This window comes from Osmia lignaria, chromosome 9, assembly GCF_051020975.1.
Source record: "Osmia lignaria lignaria isolate PbOS001 chromosome 9, iyOsmLign1, whole genome shotgun sequence".
Classification (NCBI taxonomy): Eukaryota; Metazoa; Arthropoda; class Insecta; order Hymenoptera; family Megachilidae; genus Osmia; species Osmia lignaria.
The window spans coordinates 7,347,559-7,362,233 of record NC_135040.1 but is presented as its reverse complement, the minus strand read 5'-3'; the positions used below and the strand labels follow the sequence as shown (position 1 = coordinate 7,362,233).

The 14,675-nt window shown below is 40.5% G+C and overlaps 1 protein-coding gene across 27 annotated transcripts in view; it reads left to right on the top strand.

Annotated features, from left to right (window-relative positions):
• sls (sallimus) overlaps positions 1-14,675 on the top strand; it is a 133,553-nt gene that overhangs the window by 33,410 nt on the left and 85,468 nt on the right. For 23 of the 27 annotated variants that reach the window (XR_004581740.2, XR_004581741.2, XM_034327041.2 and 20 more), the window contains 9 exons: positions 271-490; positions 1,160-1,942; positions 2,295-2,480; positions 2,936-3,451; positions 4,018-4,115; positions 4,193-4,373; positions 4,446-4,523; positions 7,926-8,118; positions 8,195-8,391. Coding sequence is in view for 25 of the 27 variants with exons in the window: in XM_034327041.2 (XP_034182932.2) it covers positions 271-490; positions 1,160-1,942; positions 2,295-2,480; positions 2,936-3,451; positions 4,018-4,115; positions 4,193-4,373; positions 4,446-4,523; positions 7,926-8,118; positions 8,195-8,391 (2,452 nt within the window). In the remaining 2 variants the exon portion in view is untranslated. Of the gene's footprint in view, positions 1-270; positions 491-1,159; positions 1,943-2,294; positions 2,481-2,935; positions 3,452-4,017; positions 4,116-4,192; positions 4,374-4,445; positions 4,524-7,925; positions 8,119-8,194; positions 8,392-13,077; positions 13,759-14,675 lie in introns of those variants that run through there. The other 4 variants (XM_076689899.1, XM_034327048.2, XM_034326946.2 and 1 more) reach the window with 3 other exon arrangements.

Below are 14,675 nucleotides of genomic sequence, written 5' to 3'. Positions count from 1 at the left end.
TTGCAACGTTTTATGTTTATGCAAATTACTAATCTACAGTGTGTGAATATTTTTGGCTATTTATCCTGCTTGGAGAAAGGAGAACGTTGAATCGTTCTTCTTATTTAGGTGAAGAATTGTTTGAGCTTTCTAGTCCTCGATTTGTAGGATGAAATTTTTACACCTACTAATTGAGGATGAATTTTGCATTTCTGTATTTTGTTTATTTTTTGTCATTTTATTGTAGCGATGATTGAATTGTAAAATTGTTTTCTTTTAACTTTCTTCTAGGAAACTCTTTATACCACGGATCAATCGCACAAAAAATTCGAAGCACCGAAGAAAATCCTGCCGCCATCTCCGAGTCCTTCGAGATTCGTGAAGAGCGAATTTCGTGAAAGCGACTACGAGAGCGACTACGACGGTAGAATACCACCCCTTTGGAAACCGCGAGGCTACGAAAGCGACGATCAGTCTTTCAGAACCGTGAAACCGAATCTCGCTGGTCCAGGTATTTACGAGTCCCTATCTTGCGATTAGTTTCTAAATTTTCATATTCAGAAGTGTAGAGTACGGTAATTGAAAATAATATAGATTTTAATTCTTCTCCTAATCAATACGGTGATGGGAAATCTTTCGCAAAAGACAATGTAAAATGAGAAAAAAGAAAAACGCTTTTCATCAGCATCAGAATAGAACACAACCGACTGATTCAACAACGATGCGTTTCTCACACAATTACGACTCTTTTTCAGCTTACAACAAGTAGTCCTACTGGCAAGCTTTCTTCCCTTCTCGTTCTTTACCTCGCAAGACAAGTTCTCCTCTCTTCCCGCTTCGCTTGCTTCTCTATATTCTTCTCAGAAGTACGTACGTTGAGTTTCCCCGCTTGTTTCTTTTTTCCCCCTTTATTTTCGTATATTCGTGGCTAACCTTCACCCTCTTCTTCAACATCTATACTTCATCTTCTGCTCTTCTCTCACTGTTTCACCTTCGTTCTAAAACACACGCGCGACCAAAGCAAATATCCACGGCGACGCTCAACAAGAATTACAAAAAAATAAAATAAAATAAAAGAATCAAAAAAATTGCCTCGACCCTCTGTCCGCTTTCTTCGTCTCGTCGATGCCGTCTGTATCTCAAATCGAGATCACAGCCGGGAACTATTTTCTCCTGTTAGGAAAGCCGAAGGTGCAACGCGAGGACACTTCGAGGTTGATCGAAGAAGCTTCGACGCGAGCGCAGAAAGCGAAGACGTTCGAGAAGAGGGAGGAGAGGGTGGCGACCAAACCGAAGACAGTTCTTCTTCCTGGTTCGCCACCGGAAATCGCGTACGCGCCTCCTCAACCTCAGCCGACTTACTACGAGGCTAGATCGGGTATTCCTTTCCACAACGCGATCGGCACGGAGACCAAGAAGACGGTGAGGATGGACGAATCGACGGAGAACAGCAGAAGGATCGTTACTGTCGAGCAAACGAGTCGAGTGATCAAATTCGGTGATAATCAGAAATCGGCCACCGATTTCGACAGCTTCGATTCGTCCTCTGCTCAGAAGCAGAAGACGCATTACAAGGTACCAACCCCTAAGAAGTTCGTCCAAGGTCAGTTCAGAGAGTCCGATTACGAGAGCGATATCGATACGAGGATCAAGCCTAAATGGGCACCTCCGGAGAGCGACAGCGAGGAACCTAGGTACAGGAAGGTTCAACCGCCTACCACGAAGACAACGCGATCGTCGAGCGCTCCTGTCAGACAGGAACACGTGGTATCACCGATGGAATTCGACACAGGACCAACGGTGCTGAGGAAGCAGACTTCCATGAGCCAGCTGAGGGACGAAAGAAAGTTCGATGGACAGGTGAAAAGGCAGGCGTCTTCGAGGCAGGAAGAGACCCTGAAGCCAGGTTCGCCGCCTGAGTTTGGATACATCTCGAGGAGCGACGTGAAGAAGGCTGCCAATCGTAAGAATCACCTTGATGTCTCTGTAAGCTTACCTTGAAGGCGCAGGATGACGCTTATCGAATATTATAAAATCGAAGAAATATGTTCGTTCATTTGTTCATTTGAATTTTTCATAGTTTCCTTTGGGAAAACTATCGACTTACCTTCTAATCTTCGTTCATTTGATCGTCATCGTTCGATAACATTTCGATAGATCACTGCGCCGTCATTGCCTATTTTATTTCTAACCGTTTCTCTTTCTCGCGCGCTCTCGCTGAAACGAAGCAAATAATAATAATAATAAATAAAAATATCGAATCGCTGGCGAGCTCTCTTCCTCCCGTAACACGAAAAAATCTGAAACATCCGCAGACGTCGCGTCGCGTCACATGAGCGACATGACCAGCAGCTTCAAGTCGAAAACCGAAAAGTTCGTGACCGATATCCAGTCGGACTTGAAGCAGGGCAAACCGATCCTGAAGCAACCGGTCGACGGTAGAGCCAGCGATGCTGACGAGCCGAGAACTTACAGAGAAGAATCGCGACTCTCGGAACATGGTAATTGATTTTTCAATTTTTAGATACAGCTTTAAAATCAATGCTGGAGGAGAGAAAATTTTTTAAAATATTTGTAGATTCCAGGAATTTTATGCTAGATATCTTGCCATTCATTTAGATTATTAAAAGTAACAGAACTTTTTTTTTCAAAAAATAGGAATTTCTAAAATTTTTATAAAATAATATTGTAATATTTATTCTTCGACCAATAACAATTATTTCAAAAATAGCAAGTTCTCTTTATAATCAAACAGAAAGTACATATTTCTCAGTAAACACTTGATAGCTTACATTCTACAAGAATAGCTTCGTTATTTCTCTCTCCAGTTGTTTAAAATAAAACTAGAAACAACGTTCCCAACGCCACGAATCAGCTGTAAAATCAACCTGAAATCAGCTTGAGCAAAATTAAACTTCGATTCAAGAAAGCATCATGGTAATAAAAATTCATACAGGAACGAAGCAAATTGATCCAGACACCGGACTGATATACTTCAAGTACGACTTCGGCTACGAGTTCGGCATCGTGTTGCCCGGCGAAGGGAAGAAAACGGTGAGCAGTACGAGCAGAAGCGTCCAGGGTCAGAGACGAGCCAGCGACATCGAGGTACCGATCGTCCATGAATTCACGACGAGAAAAGAGAACGGTTTCGCGAAGAGGAGCGCTTCTTCGAGTTCGACCGCTCGACAGGGCAAACCTGCTGGAAAATTTTCTGGTTCGAAAACGGTGAAATGGGAGCCAACGTCCGAAAGCGAATATTCCGAATCAGAGGACATCAGGAACGCGAGAAAAAGGCACTCGGAGGGAGGGAACACGATGACAGCACCCAGTCTCGTTATACCTTGTTCACCATCGCCATCCAGATGGGATCACACGACGCCCAGTCCACTTTCCTTGAGCCCAAGCTTACCAAGTCTCTCTCCCAGATACAGTAGTGCCACTGGACCACCCAGCAACGTCGATTCCGCAGGTATTCACCTGCTTCTCTGCCGAAAGCTCTCTTTGCCTCGCCCGTGCACGAGATTCGATACAATTTGCAAGTGGAACAATGATCAATTCGAAGCACCTGTATTTTATTTGCAATGAAAATTTTCCAAAATTCCATCACTGCTTGCAAGTTGATTCGTGCATCCATCGTTGCTTTGCACGGGTTTAGCCTTTTGAAAATTTTCATGATTTCGTCTTCCTGAATTTCATCCAAAATCCTTGAGTGTAAATTGTACTCTGGAGTTTGATTTCTATAATTGTGTTCGATTGCGAAAGGGGTGAAAATTAAAGGAAGGAATCAAATTTAGGAATTTTGTTGTGCTTCTTCCTTTTTGAGGATTTCAAAGCTTTTCTGCCTCTGGTTTGTTGCTTCTGTGTTCGAAGCACGAAAGATTTAAAGTGTTACCTCGGTTGATTCGCACAGTTTCCATATATCACGATCGAATTTCTACGTTACAAACCAGTACATTTTTCAACGCCATCGAATGTGTTGCTCTCGTTTAAAAGTCTGCCCGACTTGAGCGAGTTAAATCGAGCTGATTATTCTAGGATCACCGTGGCCAACCACCAACGGGGTTGCCTCGAGCAAAGAAGTGATTCAGCCTTACTTAGAAATACTACCGAAAAAGGCTCCTCTTTTCATCACGGTAATGTATCACCAGATTCCATCGTTTTTCGATCATTTCAACATTGAGAATGTTGAAAATTTTGTTATAAATTGTAGCCTCTGAGAGACATCGCGGTCGTAAGCGGACAAACGGCAAGATTCGAGTGCATCGTTCAAGCTGAACCTCAGCCTAATATCCTTTGGTCCAAGGACGGCAGGATAATTGAAAATTCAACGAGCTACGAAATTCATTACCGAAACGGAGTTTGTCGTCTCACCATTGTGCGAGCCTTTCCTGGTACGTCATTATACTTAGTACTCGAAAATATTGAAAATTAATATAATTTTTTTAAAATTTTCTTTATTTCAGAGGACGCTGGCACATACGCGTGCACCGCAACGAATAGCTTAGGTTCGACGGTAACTTCTGCCACCTTGCTGGTGCCAGGTAACAGACGATCAGTATACGCGCCTATTTAATTAACGATCAACAGGGGATGTGTAAAAAAAAAAATTCAATCTAATACCAAGGTGGTGGAATACTGTGCCTCTAATTTTCGTTCTATCAAAAATCACGATTCGCGTTCGTTTCATCCTCTTTCATTCGATCCTGTTCATCCTATCGAAAATAAACGGGTTTCTCATCGTACCAAAGAAAAAAATTTTATTGTAAAAAGAGAAGAAACCGATGCTCGTAGTTGAAAATTCGTAGAAACCCCGTTTCTTTTTAGACGAACGAGCAGCCACGTACCAAATATTAGTATTTATGACGAAAATACTCTATTCTCTTTGCATTTTCTACGCGAAACACGATTTCACGACAGGGCCGAGGAGAAGCTAGTCAATGAACTGACGATCGAATAGTGAGAAGTCGAAGAAAATTCACGAAAGCTGGTGGACACGCTTTTTTGTTCCTTTGATCAGCGCGTAGTGAGCTTCCTCGAATGCATTTTCTTTCTTTTTTTCTGTCGTTGTTGCCGTGGAACGATTTGAAAACGCTTTTTTTCTTCTTTTTTTTTAGTAGGTCGTTTCTATCTTTCTCACTCTACTTCCTATCTCTTCTATATCTTTTTCTTTCTCGGGTACACTTTCCTCTCTACTCTTTGAGCACGCAGCATATTTACAAACTTTTGTTCCTATCTTTTCTTCCTTTCTTTTTCTTTTCGCCCGCCCTGTCATAGATTAGAATCGCGGTCAATCTTCATTCATGATTCTTGAATCATCGAAGCCGCGATTCTCTTCGAAACAATGCTAGTCACACGCGAACCGCAGAACTATTATTTATTCAATTAATAAATAAAAATTTATAGCTGCAGGAGAATTCATTTCTCCAGAATCGTATATTATCTTGGATTAAACACTCGAGTTGAATAAATTGCAATAAATGTTGAATAAATTGAATTGTTATTAAATATACTTGTCATTGGTTGCAGCAACAATTGATTGGGTATTATTGTGTAAATAAACGTGTGCTTCCTCTGCAATACAAAAATTTGGGTATCATGGTGTAACGAATTATTTTTCTCACCCCCTCGTCCCTAATCTTTCTCTCCCCCTCTTCTGATTGCTCTTTGTCGATTTTCACGTTGCTGGAGCATCGCTGGTAATGGTGCAGAATGGTAGGTTCGTTACTAATGCAGTGGTGGATCCAGAGGTAGGCAATTGGTTATGGAATCTTGAAAAAGTGTCAATAAATAAATCATATAAAAAATTAAAAAACATAGATGAAGAATAGGACTTCTGGATCTGCCTCTGTGCTAATGTAATTGGGTATCAGCATGATGTAGTTTAATTAGCTGTGAAGTAATTAACATTTTTGTTTTGTTTATAGTCAGTAGTAGTTAACACTTGGTCTGTTGGGATAAATTGTAATAAAAGTGATTACCTCATAGATTAGTTAGTTATTAATTATTAATTATTCGTACAGGCCTAGATATAACAGTACAGACGATCATAAATCTTCTTTCATAACATTTAATTCATCATCAATCAAAGCCAATCAGTTATTTGTAACATTGGAATATGTGTAATTTATCCTAACAGTTAAATAAATGCATGTCAATTTAAATGTTAATTTTCGTAGACTCTTTATTTAAGTAGAGAAGAAGCTAGAAATTAACATCGAGGAACATAAATCTTGCGTGTGATTTACTTTTGAAATTACAGAATTTTGTGTTGACAGATTATGACACCGATGTGTCAGAATAAATAACGTACGCTGAGAAATGATTAATTTTCAAGTTTTGTATGATAAAATAATTTTTATTTGACAAATTCGACGAAATTTTACTTAACGAAAAGTGAAGTAAGCTCGAAAAATAAAACGTTACGAACAGATGAAATATTCATTGCCACAATTACGTATCGAAAGTATTGTTTCACCTTGCTCTTGTTGCACGAGATTAGTCATACGTATTTCAGGCAGCCACTTATTTTCGGAGAGTAAAAGAAATATGTAGAGCGAAACATCTCTGCTAACATTCGGGGTTACTAACACGAAAACGCGTACGCATACTATGCAGGGATGTTAATTGAGCTTTTCGTTAATCACTCGAGTCGGTGGATGGATCATTTATATTTGGAACGAGGAAATTTAATACCTCGACGAAAGTTTTATGCAGTTTCTTCAGGATAACCGATGAAAAAGGTTTATATAATTAAATGTTACCAATTAAAACCCTGCTGCCGTTTTATAGGTCGAAATGAAACTTACTTTTTTCTTAATCACGAAGATATTTGAAGAAATGACTGATCTAATTGTATTAATAATTCAATGTATTTAGATTAAAATTAGGTTTGAAATATTGTTGTTTTCTGGTTATACGGGATGCCTCGTTCGTTAGTCACGAGTACAATATTTATCTAAACGTCTGATTCAATTTTCTAATTTTAAAGTCTACGAAATCAAGATCTATACAAAATATACTATGTCCATAATTTAGATTTCCAAGCAGAGAATAGTGTTTCATTTTCGCGTATTATAATCTATTTAATTAGACCGGGATGTAAATAGGTAGCATAGACACCAAGAAATCAACAAAGGTATAATAAATTAATATTTTTGGAAGGATCAAGTAGTCGAACGTTCCCATGCAGAATGAACGGTTGTTGGATGATGCGGTATGAAAATAGACGGTAAGGTAATCCCGGAATGTGATGGAAAATATGAGTCGACGATCCAAGAATAAACGGAGAGAAAAACAAGCAGTTGCGATTGTTAAAGATCTTGCAACTCTTTTTCTCTATTTTTTTTAGAAAAAACGCGTCATTGCTACTTGTACACACCTTATCACATTTCTCTTTCATCGAATCATTGCGTAATCCTTATCTCTGCATTATCAATGATATATTTTAAATATCACTTTTCTCTTCTCTGAGTTTCATTACTTGCTTTCATAAAAAAATGTATTTCTATAACGAGAATCGATAACATAGTGAAGTCAATGTTCTGATTATTAAATGTAGATGATCTTCCGGTTCGCATTCCCGTATGGAATTCACTACGATGTAATAAGAAACGATTGCAAAGCTCTGGGAGGTCTGGCATGCAATGATCGCCAAAAATAGCCGTGGTTCGACTAAATTTTCTGAAGGATCTCGTCGATTGAGCGAAAATTTTATGGATGACGTTGTATATTGATTTATTGCTCTTTGATCGGAAATTGGTTGAATGAACGGAAATACAAACTCAGAAGAGACATATGAATAATGTGTGAAAATGTGCGATCAAATCAGGCTTCTTAAAAAAAAATGATGTTTCGAGTTTTTCCACCCTTCCCACCCTTAATATACATATATTAATTGTCCAAAATTCTTCGTTAATTAACCATAGTATGAATGAAAATTTCAGGTGTACCATCGCCATTTTATGGTACTTATCGTGACCAAAACTTGAGCGAAAGATCAGCAGAAAGTCCTCCAAAATACGTTGCTCTGAGGGACCTATTTCTACCTCAGGAAAGCGACGTGAAAACAGCTTCATCGAATCGTCAACAGCAACATAATTCATCGACGTTCGAATATGCTTGGTCTGTGAATCGCAGGTAGGCATGGTTAAATTAAATAGAAAGTTAATTATCTGAGGATCGCAACGAATGATCGAGTTGCCGTTTCGTTTAGTTACGCAGGTGGCAGATATCGCGAGAAAGAAAATGCGACAGAAGAATGCGTCGAGATAACGAGTCGAAATCCGATAGCACGACGACTCGAGTATTCCGATTTCCAGGCGAACGATTCGTTTCGCGATGTCGCTGATTTTTGCTTCGACCGCGAATATTCCACCTGCAATCCGTCCATAGCGAGCCCACGGAACACCGGTAAGTCCTCTTTTCTTATTATAATTCTACCAAATTACCATTAAATCGTTGCAAGTGTTACAATAAGTAATTCAACATAGGAAACTAATTTCCTGATTATTTTACCAAAATTATAGAATTATTATTTTTTCAATTCTAAGTTGAAGTTGTCGCAATGAAACATGATATGCCAACACCCTTTTGGCCCACTAGTACATCCTGCAATTCATTCGTCATCGACTCAGCAATTCTCGAAAAATCATCACGTTCCATTTCAATCTTGAAACGCTCTTCGAGTTCCTCTAATTTCCCCAGCTCGTAAAAAAACACTCGATCGATGGCATAAAAATAGCTCGACTCGTCCAACGGATCCAAAAATAATTTCTTTGAACGACGATACTCGTTATCGGTGCTTTCATACCTATTCGCGACGATTATCCTCGGAGGTGAAACAAACTCCCACACCCACGCGACACCCTGTTCGAGGCAACATTAACACGTAGCGTTGTTAGCCAGTTGGAGCTGTCACAAGCGAAAACAAGGGATCTCCTGAGAGAGTCTCGTCTCGTTTGCTAACCCACATTCAGGGTCCTTCGAGCCATTACTCGCGGTTGTTCGCGAAAATAACTCTGCACGATTATGCACGCCGCCCAGGTGTGTATTCTCTATCGATGTTGACGACTTACGCGCGCACACACGCACGCGTGTATGGAGGGTACACCAATTTCTGGTAAGACCGAGGCGAACGTTGAATCATAGACGATTCAGCCCCTTTCGTCACCGGTTCCTCAGCAACCCTCCAAACTCGAAATAGACGAGTCGCTATGCGCTACCTTGACGAAACACTGTGATTCACTAGTGACCCATCTTTCGAACCTCTGATGTCGATGCTCGATTCAGAATTTTCGGAATTAATTCAAATTTAATTGGATTAGCTACATTACAGTTAGCTACATTAGGGCTAGGATGATTGGCATCAAGTATAATCAAGCGTTGTAAGTAATAATAAAAAAATTTGACAATGAGAGTAGGTTCATATTCAGAAAGGTTTCACATTCGACAAAACTTGAACCCGTAAACCTTGAACGTTATTAACAGTATTTGAAATGGAACGCGCGAGAAAGCGCCCCGTCAATTAAACGAACGAGAGCAGATTCTGTCGGCTGGTGTTGCGAAAGATCAGCGGCAAAAGGCGAACTTTTCGCACACGCCCGTCGTCTTGCGTATGCTTCTCTCTCTCACCTGGTAACGTGAAACCAAACGCATTGTACACTGTATACGATTCTTGGCTGGCGTAATGTCTGAATTACACGGTCGCGCGGCTACATCCGACCCTCGACCGTTTCACACTCGGATTAAACAGAGTTTTTTTTAACCCTAGGAACTCTGAATAAAAACGCAGGGGTGAATTGAATGATTATAGACGGTAGAATACATCCCTCGTAAAGTAGCTTATAAATGTTACAAATTATCTCGCGCGTGTTTCGCTCCGATTCTTCAGGCCACGAGAGACGCTAACGATTGAACATCATTTCTCGACGTTGTACATACTTAAGTATGCTCCGCGTGAAATGCAACGCGTAACGAACGGAACAATTAGAAAGAAATTGGCTGTTCGATACTTAGAGGGGTTGGGCTTTTAATGGAGCATGAATTTATGGCCGTCAATTTTGCACGGGACGAAAACGTTGAACGGTCTAATGGCACGTCTGGCAGGCACGTTGCTCCTTCGACGATAAATCGTTTCATTGTCGCGTTTTAATTTACCACGTGACACGAGCGGTGAATTATTTCCACGAAACATCGACAGCTTCTGACCTTCGACGCGATGTTTAGAACTTTGCAAATCGAAGAAAGGTTCGCATTGAGGTCCGTTAAATGGTAGTTTTCCAAAGGGTTTCATGTGTTCTTTCTCGTATCAAAGATATTCATTGTTACCGATAAATCGGTACGATTTTAGAAGGATTCGAGTTCGTGATCGGATGGGAGCATGGACGAGAGACACGAAACCGTAGGGTTGTCCACGGCTATACTTGGCCGAGCCCACGTATAACGTAGGAGTCGGTTGGGTGATTTGTATCGGTGAACCTACGGAAAGGAGGGCGACTATGTGCACCAGAAAGAGCGCGATTACTTCCGAGTTGCATGAAAGCGACGAGGAAAGAAGGATCCTTGCTGGTGAGACTTGCTGGAGCGAAGCGAACGACGAGAGCGTGGAACACTCGTAGAGCGAGTCTCGAGTGGGTCGTTTCGTAAGATACGAAGAAAATTTCTCGAGTGAAGTTTCATTCCTCCCTTTAATTCACTTGCTTTATCAACAGACGAAGTCGTGAAGTGATTTTAGAATTTAATCCAAGGATAACGGATAATAACATCGTAGCATGATAATGTTGTTATGCAGGAAGAATAGGAACTGTATCAATTTCACAGCGTAGGAAGAAGGTGGTCCGCGGAAGATTCAAGTATAGAACAATCGTGGGATGAATAAAAGAGGGTGGGGATGTCAGACGAATTCTTTGAAGAGGTTACACAATGAATTTGTTTCGTCTGTTCATTTCTCTTCTCATTTGTGTAATTCGCTTCTGAGAAGAGAACAATATTGCATGAGAGATTTTTAACTACCCTTCGACTTAATTCAATGAAATAAGCTTAATATTATTCGATTATTATATCATTTTTCACTCTATACAAAATTCGAAATAAAGTTCCAATAATCCCATTATTGAAATCAAAATTGATCCAGTTTCGAACAATAAACTCCCTCGTTGCATGGCAGAAACTCTTTCTCCTTGAAAGAGAAAGATAAAGCATCGTCGTGGGAAGGAAAATTAAACAAAAAAAAAAAACAGAGACACGAAACGTACGCCAGCTGCGTGTACGACAATGCGTGTGTACAACCGTGGGCAATGTGAGCTTCTTTCAAGAGAAAATTGAAAAAAGAGCAACCTTTTACCATTTACTACTCCACCATTACTACTTTATTTTTGGTAGGTTGTAATACTCTATCAATCATTCGTTTAATTAGTTTTATCAGTTAGTCGTCTTCTTACTTCCCATTTCCCCTCGTTTGAGGCGAGTCTACGTTTCACTTGGGTGTACATAAGAAATGAGAGAACGAGTTAAAGAAATGGGTTGCCGAAGAGGGGTCAGAGGAGAGGAAGGAGAGGGTGCGAGAAGTGCGTAGATGCGTGGGCGTCTGTCAGTGAGCGCGAGAACGCTGCGTGAGCCGCGCGTCGCTTTGCGGCTCCGCTCGTGCCACGAGTTTCCTCTCTACACGTCAGTTCTTCGATATAATCGATCGAAGAGATCGATAAGCGTCTAATCGATTGATAAGTAAGAGAATCTGATCGTGATTTGATCGACAGTTCAATTAATTTCCACTTAAATGGAACCGTGATTTTGGCCTTCCACGAGGATCTTATCTCTTTCCTTTCGGTTTGTATAGTTCTTTCTACTTGGAGATTTGGAGAGGGAATTTTTGAAATTGTGATTCATATCAAGTCCCTTGTGGTCACTTAGAATTTTAATAGAAGAAGGAAAGTAAAATTGAAGCGCGATAGGATTTTCTGTAACAGTTGGCTTGTAATTTCCTGTTATTCATTATTCATGAGCTAATTAGGGAAATGAAAAAAGAATTAATAATTAGGAACTGAATCATGAATTGATTCATTTTGTTGTGCCGACTATAAAAAGACAATAATGATCTTTCTGTATCAAGTTTTATAATTATTCATCTGGTCTGCTGCACTTCTCCAAATCTCCCGGGTAAAAAAATAAGAGAAAGATTACTCAACAATGTGTAACACAGCAGTAATAACCTGGCTCATAGCACCAAATTCAAACGCCCACTTTCTACCGTAAATGAAATTCCTTCGAAAACTTTCCGACAGTTATATCCTATGTCATAAATTCGAATCATTCCCCGATCACTTAATCGCGAGTGGTTACACTTAACGCCAAACTCTGAAGGGAGGGCTGTGCCAAAAAAAAAAAAAAAATGAAACAGAAAAATGAAAATATATACATACACGCGACGCATCATCGACGATGAAGAGCACTCGGTGCCCGAAATAGATGCAGAAAACAACACAGAATCCGAGAAATGTAATCTCGAGCGATATGAGTAACGTTCAACTTCGTGACGTGTTTTGGGGCATCTTTAGAAAAGAAGCAACTTTTTATAATTCTTTGATGGGGTTGTTTCGAAAATTTGCAGAAAGATTTAATTCTGAAACGAATCGATCAGCTTGAAATATATAAAAATTGATCATCTTAAAATTAAATGATAATAATTCAAGGAAAAATATTAACCCTCAAGCATAAAGCAAATGGAAGATTCTCCTCTCAAGCTCACCCTTAGTTAAAAGAAGCCTACATTGTACACAATCTTCGCTTCAGAAAATATACCAAGAACTTTTCTACCCCTCACCAACTTCGGTATCATTTTTAGAGCACAGTCCTCTTCTAGCTACTCATCCTTCCTCTCTCCTCGGTTCCCAGAAAAAGAAAGAAAGTGAAAAAGGGAGAAACTATTTCCACCAATGGCGGAAGGATTAATCTCGTAGTTCAGCGACGAGGGTGTGAAAAATTTCGATGGTTTCGTTCTCGTTCCGTTCGGGGAACGTCGTGCATAGGCGTCGAGACGCTGCTGGTCCCCACCTCGGATTCTCTCGAACATACCCCCCACCACGAGGTGGTGGCACGTCCTCGTGGAAGGCCGTGTTCGTTTTCCGCGGCGGCATCAGCCGGCAATTCGCATTCGACCGACGTCTTGGTTTAAAGAGTCTCGGGGACAAGACTTTTTGATGATGACTTGACTTCTGCCGACTGGAGTGAGCCGCGGCCTCAGGCAGCATCTACGAAGAAGATATACGAACACGAAGAGAAAATATTCTTTTTTTTTTTTGTATAGAAGAAGATTTCGAAGGCGATCAAGAAGAGGATTATAATTATTTATCGAATTTCGAATCGAATCGCGAGTGACACGAGGATTTTTTTTTTGTTAGTAGTCCTCTGATATTCTTTGCTTGTTTCCTTTGCCTGTTTCGCAAATATTGTTGTTGTTGAGTGCCCAGTGAGTGAGCACCACCGGACAGGAAGTTTGTACGTCGGGTGAAGAGGAAACCGCGAGGGAAGTAAATAAAGAAGAGAGAAAAGAAATCGTTTGTGATCCAAGCGCAAACGTCGACGACGAATTCAATCGAATCACACACGACTTGGATTTCATTGATAACGGATCCAAGATGAAGCGACAGACGTCTCAGCAGCAACAACAGACGATGCAACAGCAACAGCAAACGACTACGCAGCAACAACAGCAACAGCAATACATTCAGCAGAGAACAGAACGACAGGTCACTCGGCAACAGATCACCAGTCAGCAGAGAGGTCAGTTTTGACGATGTATTCCTCGATTCATAGGGACTTCTCGTTAGAATTATGTTCGTAGAAAATTGGTGAAATTAATTGTTTTCTAAATGGCAACCAAGCTCTGAAATGTAGAAGCAAACGTTCTAAAGGAACGCGTGAATTATCTTCTGAATTTTCTTTCTCAATTTACATTGGACCTTTGTTTTGTCTGATAGAACATTCCTGACGACCTGATATACTTTGTTTCGAAATACACGGTCGCGATCCAGTGGGTTTCCTTTTTCCCGAGCGACAGCGTAGAAAATAAATCGGGATTTCTCAGCAGTGACTATATCCCCTCGACGAATATGCTATTTTCGAGCGAGAGCACCGCCCCTGCGCGCAGCTCTAAAGATAGTTTTCCAAGCTGTTCGTCGCCAGCCTTTCGAAAATTCTTGCACGCGCCGTAAACGAGCCTCGCTAAGGGTCACCCTCCTCGAAGAAGGGTGTCTCGTACGATCCTCTGTAAAAAAACTAAAACTAAAAGATGCCAGAACGACGGCAGCTGTCAAAATCGTGGCCAACAGTTTCTGTACCGTCGCTAGCCAACACCGATGCCGTATCTGTCAGTAGCCTCTACTTGATTGCATCCTGTAGTCGAGGAAGGAAAAATGAGTCTTCTAAATCTGGACAGACATGATTTTCATCCAGACAGCGCTCGTTCAGTCGAAAATAATGTTTCTTGATAATTGCTGGCTAATTAACCCAAGCTAATTGATGATCAGTTAAAAAACATTTAATTGAAATTTAGAGGGTTGTAGAGATTAGATATCTTTTTTCCTGGTTTTTGAGTAATTTTTTGATGAAAATTGGAAATTTTTAGGAGGTTCGATTATCAATGAATAGGATAGAAAATAGTACAATGACATCTGTCACTGTAACCTTCAGAATAATGC